The following is a 21,146-nucleotide window of genomic DNA, read 5'->3' as shown; positions in this document are numbered from 1 at the left end:
CAAGAAACAAAGCCAGGATACACCTGGGATACTTTTTCTATCTAGCCTTATCTGCCTATACTTAGTGACAGACACCTAAACCCAAACTAAGAAAAGAGTAATCTTAGGAAAGTTCTTCACAACAAAGAGCATCTGATACTCACACAAGTATATGCAATGCTGTGAGAGCTAAGAATGGAACAGCCCAGACATCCCACTGGACTGCAAGGTGCAGCGGAACACAGAAGAAACAGCCACTGGTTTTGAGAGACTGTGTGAAAAAATAATGTAAAATATCTCAATACGTTTTAATATTTACTACATGCTCAAATGGTATTTTATATTTATAATAGCTATATTAAATAGCTATAATACCTACATTATAGTAGCTATATTAATTGGTTCCTGAGAAATAATTAACGTTATTTCTCAGATAAACCACCTAAATGTCCCTCAAGAGGGAAATGGATAAAAAATGTATTACATACGTATGATGGATTATTCAGCCTAAAAAATGAGACCCACATGGATAAGCCTTGAGGACACTATGCTGTAACAAGCCAGTCACATCAGCATCTAAAATAGTCAAACTCAGCAGAATGGAAGAGTGGCAGCCAGGGGCTGGGGACGGGAGCACAGTGACCTGCTGTTCATGGGTGTGAAGTTCTCATACAGGGCAAGTGTGCACAGATCTGCTTGCAGCGTGGTACCTGTGACAGCGCTGCTCTGTCCACCTATGAGTTCCCTAAGAGAGCAGACGTCAGTTTCACACACATTCGCCAAAGGGGCAGGACACAGGTTTTTGGAGGTGGTGTTTACTCTCCCAATGGCGGGAATTATGTGCATTAAACATGTGCAGCGTTTTGTACCAATTACTTCAATAAAGCTGTTGAAAATATTGTCTTACTTTTACTTTAAGGTAGATGTAAGAAAATACAAAATCACACATGGCTTGTGTGACGTTTGTACTGGACCGCTCTGCTCTCGATGATGGTGACAGCCACAGCCTGCTGAAAGCGACAAACACCCAGGGTCGGACTATTTCCCATACACCTTCCTTGTTCTAGAAGGGTCCCTATGGGACATGGGAACCTTACGAGTGGAACTCAGCCTTGGCAGTCCCCACTCCAGAGGCCAGGCCTGGTCAGAGCACAAACCACCTGAGGACTTTGCAGCAACCTAGACATGCATCCGGGGGGTTCCCTTTCATTCTGACCTGGCAGCTCGCTGACCAAAAGGCACACCTGGTCAGACAACATCCAGCTTCACTTTGATGTTCATAGCCGCCAGTTCCGCTACAAAGTATCGGAAGACATAGGGCACAGACACAGTGTCGATGGTGTCACTGCGCTGACACACAGTGCAGCTGTACTTCCTGTTGCGCATGGCTGACCAGGCGGGGGGTGGCTTCTCCAGTAGCGGAGACAGCAGACTGCCACACCTGACACACACGTGGGCCACCGAGCGGTCGGAGCAGTTGAAGAGGCGGTCATGGAGCAAGAAGGACGTCCCGTGGGCCAAAAGGGCATCTCGCTCCATCTCCCCGAAGCGGATCCCGCCCTGCACATTCCGGCCTCCAACAGGCTGGTTGGTGGCCCTGTCCCTGGCCCCGGTGGTTCTGACCTGGAACTTGTCAGAGACCATGTGGCGTAAGCGCTGGTAGTAAACCACACCTATGAAGATGTCTGCCTCCAGCTCCAACCCGCTGACGCCGCTGTACAGCCTCTCAGTGCCGTAGAAGGCATAGCCGGCAGCCTTCAGCATGTCGCCGAAGTGCCCCAGGGCTGAGTTCTCCTCTGAGAAAGTGAAGGGTGTGGCATCCTGGCAGAGCCCATGCAGGGCTGCCGACTTGCCGGCCATGCTCTCAATCAGCATGCCAATGGTCATGCGCGACGGGAACCCGTGAGGGTTGAACAGGATGTCGGGGACCATCCCACTCTCAGTAAAGGGCATGTCCTCTGCCGGCCACAGTCTGCTCAGGATGCCCTTCTGCCCATGGCGGCTGGCGAACTTGTCTCCGATGGTCGGGTTCCGGGGTACCCTCACTGTGATACAGACACACTTGAATTTCCCCGTGCCGGCGTCATTACTGCACACTTTGATGTTGTCCACGATGCAGCTCTCCTTGCTCCTAGAAAACATGGGAGTGACATTCGGATGGTCAGTTCCTCACATGGGTGTGTGCAAGACGGGCTGAGCTCTGTTTTCCAGTCTGAACAGAGCTAGCATCCCTGACAGTGCCCAGAAGTGACGGTGCTGGCTCCGTTCACCACAGAACTAAAATAGTATTTTCAATAAGAGCCCTGATGAAGCCAACGTGTTGTCTAGGAAACCTTCCCACACCACTGCTACGGGGAAGACCAAGTTTGACTAACAGTTTTAAAATAAACTGGGCCTTCCATTAGCTGTAAGAGTGACAAGTAGAAAATCAAAGGTGGGACGACAGACAACACGTGGTCTCACCCGGGAAAAGCACACTCAATCACCACAGAGCCACTAACAAGTGCCACTTGTCCCCCTAAATGCCCTGCCAGACTCCTGCGACTCACGTGTAGAGGACCACGGCGCCGTCCCCACTGTGCAGGCTCACGTAGCTGAAGTACGGGTCACCATAGCGGAGCCACGCGCCCACAAACGGCAGCCCGTCACTGTCCAGCTTCTGTGCCGTGCGCGGGTCCCCGGGCTTAACTCCAAACACCAGGCTGTCATCCCCCTGCTTGACTTTTTCTGTGAGGTCTATGAACTCGGACTTGTAGACACTGCCGTGGGCAAAGCCCCGCTCCCAGGAAGCCTTGCTCACAACCTGTGGGGTCACAGGGCCGTTAATCTATAGGCCGGGTGCCAAGGGAGAGCTTTCAGAGCAGATGGGTCATCAGAGCAGATGGGTCATCAGTACGCTGGGCGTTGGATGACCGATCAGCTTTCGATTCAGGGCCCGCACTCCTCACCACCCGGGTTGACTACCGAAACCCACCTCCAAACGCCTTAAACTCTGACTATGCACGCACGCTGAAGGCGGAAATACCCAGGTGCCCTGCGCGGATGCGTCTCAGCCCCGCCTGGAAATGCGCAGGGCGCATGCATGCCCCAACATCTAGCGCCCATGCGCAGCGCCGCGGCTGTGACTGGGACGTGGAAGGGCCACGTGACATTTGGCCGCGTGGTGACCTGCAGGGAGCTGCTCTCGGTGCAGAGCTCACCATGGCATCTTCCATGTCGTAGCCGGTGTAGGAAATCACAGCGACGATGGCGTTGGTACCAATCGGGTAGTTGTCCATGTCGTAGTGATCGTACATACGTGGCCTCACCAGGGGGCTCTGCGGGGTCTGCAGGCGGTACAGCTTGTTATCTGACCGGTCCCGGTACGTCAGGAGAGGGAAGCCCATGGTCTGCTTGCCTACAACGGGGAAAGCGCCTCAGCATGTCTTCAGCGTGAAGGTGGAGGTGAGAGGCACGACTGGAAACTACTAGATATGTATGCGCCACAGGGGAGGCAGAGACCCGTCCTGGGCTGCCTGCAGCGTGACAACAAAGCCGGCCTGCCCAGGTCGGCAGTACCCAGATGCGAAAAGGAAAGGGGATGTAAAGAAAGGGTACAGGATATCACTGCTGGGAGAGAGGGGTAGGGGGGCCAGTAACCATATCTGATCGCTTTCTCACAGGTACACAGGGCAAAAGATCAGCATTTGTTAACTCTGGACACAAATGGTAGGCAGGACTCTACCATTTACAGAGAATCACTTCAAGAAAAATGATTCTAGGACATGGTTCTGTAGTGTAGCAGTTAGCACATCTGCTTTACACACAGAAGGTCCTGGGTTTGCACCCCAGTGAAGCCACAGTCCATGGTCTACAGCCATGCCACCCTGAACAAGCCCTATGTCTGATCTCGGAAGCTAAGCAGGGTAGGGCCTGGTTAGTACTTGGATGGGAGACCACCTAGGAAGACCAGATGCTGTAGGCATAAATAATATTAAAAAAGAATAAGAAGATTTTAAAAACTAAAACAGGTATATATGCACAGTGGAATTTTTTAAAATACAGACGACTTCCAACTCTCAATAATAGCTCCTCCTACACAACCGTCCTCAACACATAAGACCCGAAAAAAAACCAAACCAAACCACCACACACACTCACACACCCATGCACACACCCATCACATGGACACACACCCCTAAGAGTGCTGAACAGAAATCAGAAGCCGGAGGCATTTTCACTAAGGCAAAAGAACTGCACTGGGTGAATCTCCAGTTCAGTTTTGATTCTTCTTGGTCTGATGGCCCAGTCAGTGTGGTGGCTACAACTTAGAAACGCAGTCTCACTGGCCTGAAGAAGCAGGCACAGAGTTTAGCATAACAGCAACTGACAGATAAGGAGATTTGGAGCAGAGAGCCTTCGACTCTGTACACAAACCCAGTCCAGGTCTTTGGTGGACCCCAAACAACACATGCAGCGTCACTCCCCACAACCCCAGAGACCGTGCTTCAGCTGCTGTGTCCAGCTAAGTTGTCTACCAGTTAAATCCAAAAACCAATCCGCTTCAGAGGACCATAACCCACGGTCCTTAAGGCATATCATCCCCAATGTCTACGACGTTATCCATTATCATTAGACATAGAGACACAGAGACCATGACCCACACTCAATCGATGAGCCATCCTGAGATGTCCCGGACAATGGAATTTGCAGACAACATCCCTTGTAGAACTGTGCTCAAAAATGTAAAGGAAAATATGTTCACGGTGAAGACAGGAATCTCAAAGATAATAAAGATGATAAAAAAGAAACAACTGGAAATTCTGGGCTGAAAAATGAAATATCTGAAACAGAACAAAAAGGCTGAACATGATGATGGATCAAGTAAAACGATCCAATCTAAAGAGAAAAAGATGGAAAAGAGAGAAAAGCCCAGTGGCCCACGAGGCATCGAAGGCCTAACTTATGTGAGACACAACTGAAATCTCAGGAGAGGAAATGGGGCAGAAGTGTTATTTTTAGAAATGGCAGAAAACTTTATACACGTTTTATTAAAAACTTTTTAAAAACAGATTTAAGAAGACCAGTAAACTCCAAGCAAGATAAACACGACATCACATTTGGACACACCAGTCAACCTGCTGCTAACCAAGAATAAAGAAAAAAATCTTAAGGACAGAGGAAAAGTAACACTGCATACAAGGAAACAACCTGGTAACCACTAACTTCTAATGAGAAACAAGAGCCCAAGAGGATACAGCTAATATCTTTCAAGGGCAGGAAAAAAACCCTGGTAAATTAGAATTATATATCCAGTTCAAGTGAAGAGAAAATAAAAGATATTTCAGAGAAATAAAAACTCAGAGAATTTGTAGCCACCAACCTGCAACTGAAACAAATGCTGAAGAAAGTTTTCAGGCTGAACGGAAATAAGCTCCCTGAAAACTGAAGCATCAAGCAGGAGTGAACAGCACTGGTGACAATGTCGTGGATGCTTATAGTCATCATGAATGGAACCACAAGACTGCAGACAAACCCAAGTCACTGAGAGTTCTACAACATAAATTACCTGTTTCTTCAAAAATGTCAAGACAGAGAAAGGCTAAGAATTTGTTTTAACAAAGGAGACGAAAGAGACACAACAACTAAATATAGTGTGTGTAACCCTGGACTAGGTGCTGCACAGACAAAAACTGCCATTAACATATTTTGGGTACAGACGGTCAACATTTGAATAAAGACTATAAAATGGTCTGATAATATTCATGTTAAACTTCCTGATTTTAATAACAACTGTCTCTGGTTAGCCAGGTGACCAGACCTGTCAGGAAACACACAGTGAACTCCCTAAGGGAAAACGGGGTACAGGCCTGCACCTGACCTTCCAATGGAAGACAGTACAAGAGGGCAAAACATGAACAGAACCAGGTCAAGGGTTTATGGGAGTTCTCTGCCCGGTCCTGCGACTTCTCTGAGCTGGGAAGGACCCACAGACAGACAAGCCAGCAGCACTAGGGGTAGGGGCACCGCCCCATGCTCACCCATCTGGCACTGGTACATGTTCCGCGGGCTCTGGTTGTGGTCCGAGAAGGGGATGAAGTTGGCGATCACGCTGAGCAGGCTGTGAGGGAACAGCTCCTGGTGCGTGGTCACCCCCACCACCACCTCAGCCTCGAACACAGCAATGTTCAGGAAGACCTGCGGGGGTGAGGCATTACATGCTCTTGGGGCTCAGCGCGACTTGCAGAAAGCCACTGGAAGTCTGCGGCTGGCGACCTCCACCCCCACATTCCACCCCCGCCTACCCGGGCCAGAGTGTGACCCGGACAGAGGCAGGGGCGTCCGTGTTGCACAAGGCCCAGTCTGCAACTTCGAGGGCAGTGAGTGGGTGGGGGGTGATGGCACAGGAGCCTGGGGCAGGGAGGTCACCCCGACTCCTCTGGCAGCGCAGTGGGTGGGGACAAACTGCCCTCAGCCAGGGGAGCAGTGAGTCTTGGCTTCTGTCGAACACCGAGCTGTGCCAAAACCGTGCGGACACTGATAGCCAACGTGCAGACTGGCGCAGACGCGACAGGCCGTCCCATAGCCGCACCTGCTCCATGGTTCCAACCAGCTCCTCGTGGCCTAACTCCACATTCTGCACCGGCCGCACCAGCCTGCAGGGGTTGGTGAAGAGGAACAGCCCCGGGTAAAGGCTCGGCTTCCCTGTCATGGGGATGAGGACCACCTCCATCCATGGAGGGATTCTTTTCTCTCGCAACACCTGTTTCCAAAAAAGAGAGTGGTCAAACCAGACAGAGACGCTTCACATCCGCCCTGCGCGGGAGGTGGCTGTGGACAAGGGGGTCAAACAGGCACAGCAGCATTTTAGGAAACGGGATCATTTACCAGGATAAACCCAGTGCCCTGCCGGTCTGTCTCTCATGGATGCCAGTCGCCCGGAACAAGAGCTGGCCAACCCCTACTTTCTTGGGGTCTCTGACCCCGTCACAGACCAGTAAGGGCTATGAGGACAGAAAAAGGTAACCAAACCTATGTCTGGAGACAGGATGGGAAATTCTGTCTAAAACATGCTGGATTACTGGTCTTATGCTAAAGTGTATTTAATGAATAGGCCTTCTACCTGGGAATTAAAAACCAAACCAAACAAACAAACAAAAACTTCATTAACTCCTGGGTGACAGAAAAAATAAAACCAACACCATGGAAATTTAAAGAAAGTAACGAAACTTCATGCCAAACCTTACAAGGATTCACAAACACATTATCAATAGAAATGAAACAATGCAAATAAGTGACCTAAATGCTTAAATCAAAAGTTAAAAAAACAAAATAACACCTCCAAAAAGCACAGGTAAAGAAGTTATGATGAAGATAAAACCTGAAATTAATGAGATACAGTACAAAAAGAGGTTCAAATAAATAAACCAAAATTCTTGGTTCTTAAAAAAAAAACTCCAACAAACCAATACTTAACCTAATCAAGAAGGAAAAAAAAGCAGTGGGGGGAGGCCCACAAATATACTAAGAAATGACAAAGGGGAAAAAACCCCAACGAAACAAAATTTAAAAACCATGATGGGTCTGTTTTGTATATCTCAACGAAACCAAGATGAAATATATAAAATGGAGGTCACCCAACAGACCTCAGCAGAGGTAGAAAGCTTAGAGACAACCGATTTCCACATTAGAAATAGGGGTGTCAAGGCCCAGGGCCAGATAATGTCATGGGAATTCTTACAGACCTGCCACCAGACAGACCACTGCTGTCCAAACTGCACCAGAGCATGGAAAACTAAGGAAACTTGTTCTTTTTTATAAAATGAAGACTTATGTGTTGATTTTTAAAGTCCTAATTATTGATATTTAAGAAAGTATCAGTATTTCTTAAAGAAAATAACACACTGACCAAGTGGGGTTTATTCCAGGAATTTAAGACTTGTTCATCACTATTATTCAAGAATGGTCATTATTAGGGAATTACTATGCCTAATGTCTAGGGGAAAAATCATATAATTTTTCCCAAAGACAGCAATAAATTAAACACAGAATCACTGTACGACCACAATCACACTTCCAGGTGGACGCCCCAAAGAACTGAAAGCAGGGACACTGACAGATACCTGCACACCCACGTTCACAACAGTGTGAGTCACAGCAGCCAAAAGGTGGCAGCAGCCCAAGTGTCCACCGAAGGATGATGAATGAACACAATATGGTCTGTCTATATTTATATACACACACATGATGGAACATTATTCGGCTGTACAAAGGAATGAAGCCCTGACACAAGACACGACATGGATGAACCTTGACAACACTCTGCCGAGTAAAGACAAACATGAAGACAAACATGGTATGGTTCCACTTATGAGGCACCTTGTAAAGTCAAGTTCACGCACAATAAAAGTAGGACGAGGTTGCTGGGAGCTGGGGAGGGCAGACGGGGACTTGCTGTGAATAGGCACAGGGCTTCAGTTTGGGAAAACAGGGAGTTCGAAGGATAGATGGGTGATGGCTGCACAACAATGTGAATGCACCTAAAGCACTGAACTGTGTACACGATTAAAATGGTAGATTATATTACATATATTTACAAAACAAAACAAACTCCACAGGGACAAGTCCGGAGGGCCAATTTCTGACGCAAGAGGAGCATCAGAACCAACACTTATAGTCGAATCCTCACAAAATAAAACTAGCATCGGTCGGTAATCTCTGCCAATGTGAATAAACAAGCAAGTAAATAAAAGGGAAACGCTCCCTACACAGCACAACCAACACACACAGAACAACTGACGGCCAGGAAACAGCTATCTGGCAGCCGTCACAGCAATAATCAATCAGCAAAGACCATCGATGCAAGAGTCATCATCCCCCAGAGCATTCATCCACTAGGGGTGACAGTTTGATGAGGAAAAGGGCTTTCTCTTAGCTTCCAAATGTCACTCCAGAAATCACTTATTAGAGAGAATTTTTAACAAACAGTTCAGTAGACTAAACTAAAGAACACAGTCTCGAGGTGATCAATGCTGACATCACCAGCCACAGGACAAGCCAACATCCCATGGCCCTGAATCTGTGAGGAAGTGACACACAAATTAAGGGACAGTCTTATTACACAGTAACTAAGAGAAGCCAAGATATGGAAGGTGGAGGGACCGTTCCAGATTCAGGGAGGCTGTGTGACACAACTACAAGGAACATGGGATCCTGGACTGGGTCCCAGACCCAGAAAAAAGGCACAACTGTAAAGGCCACCACTGAGACAGTGGCTGTGCTCTGGGTCCGGCCATGGTCCCGGCTAACCTGTTGCCTTAGTTGGTAAGTGCACTGCAGTTGCTAAAGAGAAAAAGTCCTTGTTAAAGAAAATACACTGAAATCTTAATGAAAAGGGGACATGTCTGCACAGTCCCCTCAAATGGCTCAGGAAAAAAAAAATGTATGTATTTATAAAGTGCATACAAATGACAACAATTGGGTGTCAGGGAAATAGAGTTCTCTGTGCTGTCCAAACATCTTTTAAGTGTGAAATTATATCAAAGTACAACAATTTTAAAAACTAAAAAAAACTCAAAACTAAACAAATTAGAACAGAGCACGAGAACAGTCCATCCCTCTGCCAAAGAAGAGCCTTCTGACACCACAGCTGCTGTGAGGAGAGGACACCAAAGAGTGTCATTCTACTTGACATTTTAAAAACGTATTTAGAGACCCAGAAGGCAAGAGGGTCTGACTTCTATCTTGCATATCTTTACTAGTACTTGAAATGTGAAATCTGTATTTTGAGGCCCCTACATGCCACTAGTATCTACAAAGAAAAGCTAAAATTTGTTGGGTTAACAGACTAGGGCCTCAATGAAACTACTAAAAAAGTTGCACAAGTCAAACACCTGTCACTGGCCCCAGCAAATGAGGTCAGTACCAGGGGGTGTAAATCAGCTTCTGCCTCCTCGGCCTCAGGCCCCAAGCACTCTGGACTGCCCTGGGCTACACCTCATAACTAGAGTACGATGGAAACCCAACACGAGGGGACAGAACAACCCACAAAGACCCAAGGTCACCTTAAAACGTCGGAGAGAAGCTGCAACACTGGGAGCAAGGTCCTTGTCCACCCAGCCCACCATGATGCCATCCAACAGGACAGGGTAGCACTCGGTGTACAGCCGGTGTGGCGCTCCATCAACTGGCGTGACCCCTGGGGAAGGGAGAACGGAGAGGGCTAGCATGTCAGGACACCTTTCCAACAACGGGACTCCCTCCAGACAGGCCCATGGCCATGTCGCCACCCCAGATGTCCAGTGGTCCTGTGTCTGAAGCAGAATGGCCACATAGTGTGGCATTTCCCATGTCACCCATTACCTCGGAACCTCTGTGGGAAGTCACATTCCCACTGTGTCCCCTCCCGTGTCAGAGCTCTTCCCATCTCTCCTGCAGGGACTCTCCAACTCTCCACATTCTCCCCTCCTTTCTAGTGTGTCCTGCGCTTTGACATTTTAATCACTAGTGGCAAACAAAACAATTCTTTTCCTTGCAGAGCAAGAACCTACACATTACATGACCATATCCTGTGAATCTCGAGTAATTCCGAGTGACTTCCTCTGGGGCTCCCTTCACCAAGACCACGTATGCTCTTCTTGGCAGAAATACTTTCAAGAAGAAATTTCTCAGCTCTTGACTCAATGGCTTACTGGCTGCTTGAGAATGCTACAACCTGAATCCTGACATTTCAGTGTATGGCTATGAACCCCCTGGGGACCCCACCCACAGACCCCCCAGACACAGAACACACTGTCTCCAGATCACAACGGGAGACCCCCAGGACCAGAAGACTGAAAGAGACGTTGTGATGTCTAACAATAAAACCAGACCCAGCACCAAAGCTGAGGGACAGCACATAAGACAGCCTGCCAGCGAAGGCAGAGAGAGCTGCTGCCAGGCCCCTGGGAACAGAGGCTCTGGCTCTAAAGACCTTAGGGTACACACTGGACAACTTCCTTTTTAACCATCTACCTGCACTTTGACACTTTCCCACTGGGTGACGCAGCGGTCAGCCCAACAGGTGCAGGTACAGCAACCCAGATCTTCCTGCCCACATCAATGCTTTGACCTCTTTTTTCAAGAACAAAACTGCAACAACAGGAATTTCCCTTCTCTCCATTTGCAAAGAACACACCTGAGCTTCTATGAGGAAGCCCCAGCCCCCTGCATGCAAGGGCAGGCCAACCCTCTGGGAACTCAGTTGGCCCCAGGAAGCGTGCCCCGCGTACCCAGGCTGCACAGCAGAGCTGGGATGGATGCTGTGTACACAAACTGCGTGACGACCTCGCAGACAGCAGTCAGGTGGTTCATCAGACCGCAGGGCTCCCCGTCTGGTGTATGCACAGGGCACAGGAAACCCCAGGACTCAGGCAGCAGCCTGCGCACCGCAGTCGTCCTCATCTTGGCAAAGTCGGCCCCTCTGTGCACACAGCGGAAGTGGGACAGATAGCGGACGAAGTTCAGCTTGTCTGCCACAACGCAGAGTCCTGAGTCTTGCAGAAAGCCAAGACCTAGATAAAACAGTCATTCAAAATTAGGCTATGCTTAAAAATAAATAGTCTTTTTATTTGCGGCTCTGATGGAAAAACCCCAGCGCACACAATAAATCACAGAGTGGGTTATTATCAAGTTTACTAGCTCTGATGAGTGGCAGATTTCTGGACCCTCAACTGCCACTAGTAAAACTTCTCCGGGCCACTCTGACACAAGCAGTTGAAGGATGGGATGTGTAAGGACCCCACTGACCACCTGCACAGGTGACCTTCCCTGAGGGAGCTGAGCTGTCTTTAGTTTTCTGAAAGGAAGCAGAGGATGTGTGTGTGACCACCAGAGCTGGGTGTGAGCTGTACAGGCCCCTTCTCTGGAGCCCTCCGACTGCATGGAACCTGTCGCCTGGCCTCACCTGTCTTAGAACGCAGATTCCCAGTAGCAAGAAGGTATTCGAATGGTTTCGTCAGGTCTGTCCCCAGGTTAAAAACCTTCATCAAACTCTCAGTGTTCAGGGACACATTGGTCTTCTGAGCCTTCTTGTCTATGGCTAGTTTAATAGATACTAACCAAGCTTCCATTTTTTCCTGAAATAAGAAAAAATTTAAATTACACGTTTACAAGACCAGGTACTATAGGCGTAAAAAATAAAAAAAAACAAAATAAAGATTGTAAAATGACAAGGTCCTTGCAATCTGTGAGGTCAACCAAGGGTTGCCTTGCCTAAAAAAAATAAATAAACAAAAAAATAAATCACACATTTACTTGAAACGTTGTAGTGAAATTACCAATAACAGAATCTTCTGCCTGATCTCACCTTTCATCAGGGAAATCCTAGACTATGGAAAACTTTCACTCTAATTTTATAGAAGCACACAGAAACAAGTTTTTACCCTTCAGTAAGGATTAAGTAAGAATTACAGACTAGATAAGGAATTAGGAGATTTTCACTTGTTTTTTCTGTCTTCCATCCCACTATACTATCTCTTAGATTAAATCACTTTTAAGGATAACATTCAAAATACAAAACACCACCAAATCGAATTACTCATACCATCATTTCTGTACCAGCACCTTCTCTGCACGCACGCGTATACACGCACAGCTCTGTGCTCTGTGCCACAGCTGTGAACACTGAATCAGCGGGCACTGGACCACTGCCCTTGGCTACACAGGGGATCAGGTCCTGCAATTCTCAGGTCACCCATTCTCATCGACTGACCAATACACAAGCTTGTTCTATGTGTGTCTGTTGAAAGACAACTTATTTTATGCTGCTGAAGCATCACCATTGAACTCGGACAGCAGCACCATAACTCATGCCTGAACAAAGCCACCTAACGTTACATTTCTTCGGAAGGCACATCCTGGCCTGCGTGCTCTTAGGAACCTCACCCAGCAACTCAGCACCGTGCTTGGGGCCACTTTTAAGAGTGAAATCGTCCACCTAGAACACAAAAATGTGAGAAACACAGCACCCAACGGACTCCCGTTCAGAGCTTGAGCTGGGACAAGAAAGCTGAGCATCACCTCCCAGATTCGGCAGAGAACAGGGGCATCGGGAGACCCCGGTTTGTAGTGCTCCATGAATGTCAGTGAAGGCCCACAAAAGTGTGGCAGTGCTGACACCAGGGCCCCGAGGTGTCAACGAAGTAACTGGCAGTGCAGTGTGTGTGTACAGGCCACTCATGTGTGATCATCCGCATCATGGCCAAGACGTGGTACTGTCTTTATGCAGCCTACATAGAATATCAGACGTTTTTGACTTGGTACAAGCAAGTGTTTGGTTAAGTCCCTTATCGCTGAGTAAACAAACAATAAACCAACCAAACTAGAGGTTGTAACTGTGCAGAAAACAATGCTGCAGGTGTCACCGCCCCATGCACAGTTATAAGGGCCCAGATGAGGACAGCAGGCACTCACCTTCAGAAACATGAGGAAGAGCTGCCCGGGAGTGAGCACTTCCTGGTTCACTAAGCTATCAGGATTCTCTTCCATGCACTCTCCTCTGGCCAAAGCGAAGAGCTTCCGGGTCATAAAGCAAAGCACATAAAACTTCTCAGTATTGGATTTCAAGTGGATACAGATGCACTGGCTGTCAAGAGAGACAGAAAAAGCTTAACATGATTCCACTGCCATTCCTTGCCACCCTATTCACCAATGCCCCCGGTTCATGTTTACTTAAGTCTTTGCTCATTTTCAAAAAATCGCTTTATACTTTATAGCAAGATCAGCAAAGAACAGGATATTGTCACAAGGCCCAGAGCTGAGCTGGGCAACCTGACAGTGACAAGCCACACGCGCTATTCAGATTTCTGAGTTAGCCCTGAGCAATGCAGGGCAAGGGGCACTGATACCTGCTCAGTCACAAACCCGCGTGCAGCTTTTCACTCCCCCAAAACTTAACTTCCATTGCCCCTTGGTATCCTGGGGGATCGGCTCCAGGACCCTGTGAACACCAAAGTCCACAGGCTCTCAGGTCTCTGACATAAGGGCACAGAAAGGCACCTAGGTGGCCTCGGGCACCCATGGACTCCCAGCCCAGGACCAAAAATCCTGTTTTCCATCCACAGCTGGCTGAATCCACATATGTGAACCCAGGAAATGGACAGCCAACTGCACGGTTACGGAAAAAACCCACACGTAAGAGAATCCATGCAGCTCAAACCCGTGCTGTTCAAGGGTTGGCTGTAATTAAAGTGAAATGAAGTTTGGAATTCAGTTTCTCAGTCACACTGGCTATGCAGGGGCTCAGCATGGCTCATGGCTGCGTATGAGACGTGCTGGTCTAGACCAGGGCTCCTTCAGTAGTGACACAAGTCACATGAAACAGAGCCTCTGCCTCAGGGGACAAAGACATAATGTCAGCAACTCTCAAATGTCAGAAGGAAAAATACTCTTAAGTGCAGAGAGTAAAGCAAATGCAGTGCAAGTGTTAACTTGTGAACAAATGTAGTGAAAGTGTTAACTTGTGCCCATTGTACTCTTCTAGCAATTTTCAATGTCTAAAGTTATTTCAAAATAAAAGGTAGAAAAATCCAATAGAATAAAATGATACCACCACAAACAAGAGGATGGTGAGGAGGGCCGCCAAACAGCGGCCTCTGCTTCTCCAGACCAGACTCTTCCCCAAGGTCATTCTGTTTCCTGGATGGCTACCAGCTCAACCACGGGTGCACCCTTCGGCCCCAGGAGATGGTCAAGGCCAGTGCACACATACTTAAACAGAAACTCCGCAGCCTGCTCGCTAGGGTACCAGTCAGGAAGACTGAGTTTCACTCTGAAGCGTTCGCCGAGGTACCCGAGGACCTGCTTCTGTGTGGAACAGCCCTCGTCCATCACAACCCTCAACATCTGAGAGACAGCATTCCTAAAAAAGGAGTCCCCCTCTTTCCCTTTGATGAGCTCCTGAAAAATCTGATAATCGGAAAAGCTGACAAGTGCCTAGAAGAGAAAAAAGGTTTCCTTTTAAATCACCAGTAATAACTAAACCATCTAATTCAGTAACAATTCTCTCCTACTTTTTTAAAACCCAAGAACAAGTTTTTCACTATTGTTCAGGTGAAATGAAACCTGCAAACTAGGGCAGTGCTTGTCACGCAGATGCCACAATGACCCCCTAATGGTCCTTGCTTCTTGGAATTCACAGCTTGTGCAGTGTCCCTGCCACAGGACCAGGGCTGGCCATTCTGCTTGCTGACTCTCTGGAGAAGACAGAACCCCAGGGAGAGGAACCAAGTCCCCCGGCCACAGCCTGCGCTGACTTGGAAGCCACCTGGAAGAGGGTCCTCCAGCCCTGGTTGGGCCTTCTACACGACCGCAGCCTCTCCTGACACCCACTGTGACCTCTTGAGACCCGGCCAGATGGCCTAAACTCCTAACCACAGACAACTGGATTGATGTTCACCGGTGTGTTTTAAGCCGCTGACTTCCAAGGAAGCACATTATGGAGCAGCAAGCAGCCAGTACAGCACGCACTCCGACGAGAGCCCTGTCCGTTCTGTACCACAAATGGCCATGTCACCAGAGAAACACACTCAAGTCACACCTTAAGTGCAAATCCCAAAGGCAGGAAAAACAGCTCTTTCCGGTAGATGAAGTTCAGCATGACTGTGCCGTTCTCTAAGTAGTGGAGGTTCATATTGGTGGCGGAGTGCTCCCCTCTCACACAGTGCATGGACACTCCTGTTGACATAGCGACACATCTACAATTCAGTGATCCTGTAACTGCTTCAATCATTATTTTTCCCATAATTATTTTTACCCTCTAAGACATAATTAGAGCCAAATCACTAAGTTTAGCCAAGACTGGCAACCAAAAATGTCTCTAGATCTTGCCAACGTCCCCTGGGATGCAACATCTCCCTCAAACAGAGGCCAGGTAGCCGTTAGCAGAGACGCCAAAGGGAGCATGGTGGTAGCTGAGCCAGAAGGCTCTGGGGCCCACACGGTCTCTGGCACATCAAGCTGCCTTCAGCCTCAGATGCAGTAGCACACCCATGTTCTTTCAGTTTGAAAGAAATGGAAGATAACATAAAGTAGGTTTCCTACTGTGAAATCTTAACACAGAAATGCTTAATAGAAAAACAAACAAAAATGTACATAAACAAGAGAAAAAACGTTAAAGACTACTTAGATGCATCTCCTTATAAAAAAAAGGCTTAAAATTTCTAAAAGAACGTTCCAAAACCCACTACCACTTACCATACTGAGTATAGCCAGGCCCCCTGGCTTTCCACTTTGGTCTTATCATGGCAATGGGGAAATTTCTCCGAGGCATAATCAACAGTCGAATGACCTTTTCAATGCCATTGATTATAAAATAGCCTCCCATTTCCTGTCGAAGAGAGGAATTATAATCTGTTTAACAAAGAAACACAAGCTGTTGTGAATGTGAACAAACTAACTGCACACATCCACCTCACTGACAACAGATGTGACGCGATGTGCAGGAGAGGTGCATGCAGGTGACAGGGGCCATGGGTCCCTGGAGAACTGTCAGAGTGTGAATTAAGTCTTCTTAAGCACACAAAATAGGTCTAGGGCCTGGGAGAAAAGTATGGAAGGGAATCAAGGTACTTTCTCTACTAGACAGGCTTGAAGTAACTTGCCTCTCTGTCCCCTAAAATGACTTCGTCTTCAGATGACATTAAAACCAACCAACCAAACTTACTCCAAAGAAATTCTAAAAGTGAAAACGATAACCATTTTGTTTCTTGGTGAGTATCATTTCCCAAATAAGGTAAAAAAACTGTTGACTGTATGAAAGCTCTGGAAACCAGAAATTTGGATTAACAGGAGAGTATTTTCGATCGCTCAAGTCAATATCACATTTCTGATATAGTAGGCTGAGAGCCTACGATGAAGCAGGCACACCAGGTGAGGCACTCTGTGATCACAACATCTAAGCCTCATACCACGGGGTTGGATGGCTGCTGTGCCCATTTTCAGCAGAGGACAAAGGCTCAGGGAGACTAAACTTTCCCAAGCTGCACAACTGGTAAGTGCAGCCTCGGAGTGTCAAACCCAGGTCTGACACCAAAGCTTCTTCCCACCAGATAACATAGCTTCCCCATTGTAGGCAGAGTCTGTGTGTCTTAGTTACTTCAACTCAATACTGCAAAGCCACCTAGCACAGCTAAAAGAAATACCAAAGGGAAGGCACATGAAGCATTTAATATGCTAAAAGTCTTACTGTTGATAAAGCAAACATTTTAGATAATCGTTTTGTGGGTAAAGATGGCTTAAAATAAACAAATATACTCTAAATATACACTATTCAGAAAATTAGGGGAAAACCCACCAATTCTTCCCCCATAATGAAATTCTCAAACTGTGCATTCACTGTTTCATATGTGGTCTCACTTGAGATTCCTTAAGAGCCGTACATAACATGCAGACAAGGGCTAAACACCCCATTTCACCCTCACAGAAATTGGAGCAGAGAAAAACTGACTCCCAGTGATAAGCCTCATCTTCCCAACTCAGGCCCTTTCAAACGCCACCCAGCTGTGGAGGCCCAAGACCCCCACAGTTACCTCTGGCTCCTCATGGTGCTCAATGAGGGCTTTGGGAGGAAGGCCATGTAAGTTGCACAGCGTGGACTTCACCATGATGGGCACATAACCGAGAAACTGCTTAATGACTCCTTTTGAGACTCCATTCACTGCCCAGCTGATGTCGGCCTAAATGAAAAAAATTCCTTAAGAAAAAAGAAAATACCTGGAGCTACAAGAACAAATGAGTGTTTTAAAAGAGGTAGAAGACCAATTCTGGTTACACTCTATTAGGCACCAGCCTTATTCTCAGACATGTACAGTGTGCGAGTCACACACTGTCACCTGCACTCACTGTCAACTTTCCCCGGTAGGTGCTCCTGCGGCCCCGGCATTCGGCTGGATACACGCTGAGCTCTTTGCAGATGCTCCCTTTGGGAACTGTTGGGGGACTGATGACAGCATCCACAATAGTAAGAGAGATACGCTCATCTTTGAAGGCAAATTCAAAGGGAGGTATGGCCTGAAATACAATTCACACTATTAAATAATTGCGTGCATGTCCAAGGCACTTTTTCACTAAGATCCTTCCATATCCCATGAGTTTTCTACAAACTTTGTTGCCCATAATGCTAATGTGCCACACCTAAAGAGATTTAAAGCTACGCCCAGTCTTCTCACACCCTGTCTTCTCACACCCTCGCTACATACCTAAAACTATAAGGCATTAATTCCCATACCTGAGTGTCTGCCACGTGTCAGATTCTTAGACAGCTCTAGGGAAACGAGTGTGTACAGAACAAAGCTGTCCTCTGAACCAACCACCAGCCTTCTCTATTCCTACCCTGTGCCCTCCACATGCATAGCAACACTAACAAGACAGTTGCTAACAAAGCAGGGCTATGGAAGCATCTCCTGGTTCAGGATTGGACACTCTAACGCCACCCTTTATTTTTATTTTTTTAATTTTTTTTTTCTTACAGAAAGGCAGGCTGCTACATGCAGTGCCTCATTTGAATGTATCTGGAGTCTTGGAAGCTTGACTAACCTAAGTTCTCCTACAAATGGACCTCGAGAGCTTGTTTGGAGGTTCTAGCAGGGGAGCGCAGCTACTTGTATACCCCTGACTGAAGAACGGTCCTCTCCTCTATCAGGTCGTCCTCTTCCACCCAGCGCGCAGCTTCGGGAGGGACGCACATGGAGAGGTAAGGAAGGGGACACCGGGCCTAGTCAGCCAGATCAGCCGAATCAATCCTGGCGATCAGTGGGATGATAGATGTCGCAGCCAGATTGCCCTCACATCCTCTAACGCCACTCTTTAGTCTGATATTTGTACATTTCATTTCACGGTGGCAAAAGCCATGCAAAAAGGAAGGTGGTGGCCACAGCGGTTTTCTCCCTCGCACAGCGCCTGTTGTTGCACGGAGGAGGGGGCACCAGTGAGCTCTCCTACATACTAACCATGGACAGCCTACTCTCGTTGGGAAGCACAGTGCACACGGGCCATTTCCTCGCCCTCACAGCACTCAGGAACTGTCCTACAAAACCCTACGGTTGCAAGTCCTATATGAATTTGGGAATCACATATACATCCTCCCCTGCTCGACTCGAGCCTGGCACGATCACGGAGCACAAGCACCATTTGAGATTATACTGTGACCTCCCAGTCATCCCACTGGGACCCTGTCCCCAGCCTGTGCCCCACTCACTTTGCCTCCTGAGTTTTCCCGGCCGCCCGCCTCCAGCCCGCGGGGCCCCTCTCTTCCGCCAGTCCGAGCCTGGAGGCGCCGCACTAACCTGCACCGCGTGGCCGAGCCCCTCGCGCACCGCGTAGTTGAAGGACTCAACGTGCGCCTGCGTCAGCTTTTGCAGCGCAGGCTTCTGTTGCGCCCGCGGGACCCCATAACAGGGGTCAGTCAAGTGCTTGAGGCTGGGCCCGGGGGGCAGGTCCCGCCACCGGCCGCCGGAATCCATGTAGCACTCGCACGCCGGACGCCAGCGAAACTCCACAACACCGAAAGGAGGCGCGACGCCCACGGCCTGCTGGGAAATGCTGCTCCACAGCTTCTGCCGGATCTCGGCCCGTCCGCTTTATAGGGTCGACTGGGAAGCGAAACGGTGGAGTAAAAGGGCCGGAGTAAGACTGTACCGAGGCGGAGCCGCCCCGCCCCAATCAGTGTTGCCCTCGGGTTGTTGTCCGCTGCGTAGCCAGACAGGGGGACGGCGGCCTTCCAAGGGCCCCGCGCTCCCTGTGACCGCTTTCTGATCATAGCTGAGGTCCCCTTCCCCCCGGGTAGACCCCAGCCGCGTCATGGCGTCGCCAGAGAGCTGGCTGGCTGCTCTCCACCCGACGCGAGTCGCGAAGGCCTCTCCCCACGTCTTGTGGGCCGGGTGGCCTCCAGGGAGTCTCCAGCCGAAAGATCCTTCGTAGCTGAGTCCTAGGAATCGCCGCCTCCCCACGAGAGGGCTTACCTACCTGCAGACGCTTCAGCTGCATCTGTCGTGTGTCCGTAACGAGGCGCACCGGGTTTGTCCGGGGAGTGGACAGACAGCAGACACGCACCGAAGCTGTACCCGTCGGCAGTGTCAGCTGTATGCACGCCCGTGGCGCCATTGCCAGGACTCAGATGAATTAATCCACCAGCCTCGCGGCCCTTGGGAATCCCTCTCTCCCAGCGGTTTCATCTACGTTCCTAAGAGACTGGTCTGTTTGCTTTCTTGGTGATGTCTCTGGTTTTGGCATCAGAGTAGCATCAGTGGCCTCATAGAATGATTTGGGACTGTTCTCTCCTTTTGCATTTCTTGGATTGGTGTTAATTCCTCTTCAAACACCTGGTAATAATGTTCGCCAGTGAAGCTACCTGGTCCTGGGGTTTTCCATTAGGGAAAATTTTTTATAATTAATTCATTCTCTTACTAGGTCTATTCAGATTTTCTTTATCTTCTTGAGTCAGTTTCATTAATTTTGTTCTTTCTAGGAATGTGTGCATTTCATATAGTTTATCTAATTTGTTGGTATACGATGGTTCATCGGATTCCCTATAATCCTTTTCCTTTGTGTGGTAGTAATGCCCCCTCTTTCATTCCTAATTTTAGTAATTTGAGTACTCAATTTTTTTTTTCTTGGTTATTCTAGCTAAAGTTTTTTCTATTTTGTTGATCTTTTCAAGGCACCAACTTTTGGCCTTTTTGATTTGCTCTATTTTCCTATTCCCTCATCTATCCACCCTGTTATTTATTTCTACTTTTTTTTGGGGGGGGGGATTGTTCTTTTTCTAGTTTCATAAAGTGTAAGAAACCTAATGGTTATTGACTTGAGATCTTTTTTACCGTAGGCATTTAAAGATAAAAATTTACATTTAGCCACAGCATTCCATAAGTTTTGTTATGTTGTGTTTTCATTTATCTCAAAGTACTAATTTCCCTTATGATTTTTCTTTGATCCATTGTTTATTTAGGACTGTGATTTTTAATTTCTCTGTGTGTGTGTGTGTGTGTGTGTGTATTATATTTAAAGTTATTTTCTTAGTGGTTGATGTGTCCTGGTGAGGATCTCTTTCAGTCTGTCCTACTTAGAGATTGTTGAATTTCTTACATGCATTTTAATGCTTTTCATCAGAGTGGGAAAGTTTTTGGCCACTATGCCTTCCAGTGTTTGCTGTC

General features: G+C 47.9%; 1 protein-coding gene and 1 pseudogene across 1 annotated transcript; one reads left to right on the top strand and one right to left on the bottom strand.

Annotated features, from left to right (window-relative positions):
• Positions 1-268: 268 nt before the first annotated feature.
• Positions 269-20,099, bottom strand: POLR1B (RNA polymerase I subunit B). The gene is made up of 16 exons (XM_039872619.1): positions 19,960-20,099; positions 19,281-19,586; positions 17,839-18,006; positions 17,526-17,672; positions 16,192-16,324; positions 15,536-15,672; positions 14,708-14,931; positions 13,411-13,582; positions 11,903-12,074; positions 11,229-11,510; positions 10,023-10,156; positions 6,551-6,721; positions 6,000-6,156; positions 3,180-3,376; positions 2,529-2,782; positions 269-2,110 (listed from the first exon to the last, which is right to left on the bottom strand). Exons 2-16 carry the CDS (start codon positions 19,455-19,457, stop codon positions 1,228-1,230), a joined length of 3,408 nt encoding a protein of 1,135 aa, XP_039728553.1. The 5' UTR covers positions 19,458-19,586; positions 19,960-20,099; the 3' UTR covers positions 269-1,227.
• LOC120610334 (uncharacterized) lies at positions 3,828-3,943 on the top strand (annotated as a pseudogene).
• Positions 20,100-21,146: the final 1,047 nt, after the last annotated feature.

Source organism: Pteropus medius, unplaced genomic scaffold (genome assembly GCF_902729225.1).
Source record: "Pteropus medius unplaced genomic scaffold, Ma_sr-lr_union100, whole genome shotgun sequence".
Taxonomy (NCBI): domain Eukaryota; kingdom Metazoa; phylum Chordata; class Mammalia; order Chiroptera; family Pteropodidae; genus Pteropus; species Pteropus medius.
Note: the sequence above shows the minus strand (reverse complement) of the source record. Positions and strands in the feature narration are given on the sequence as shown.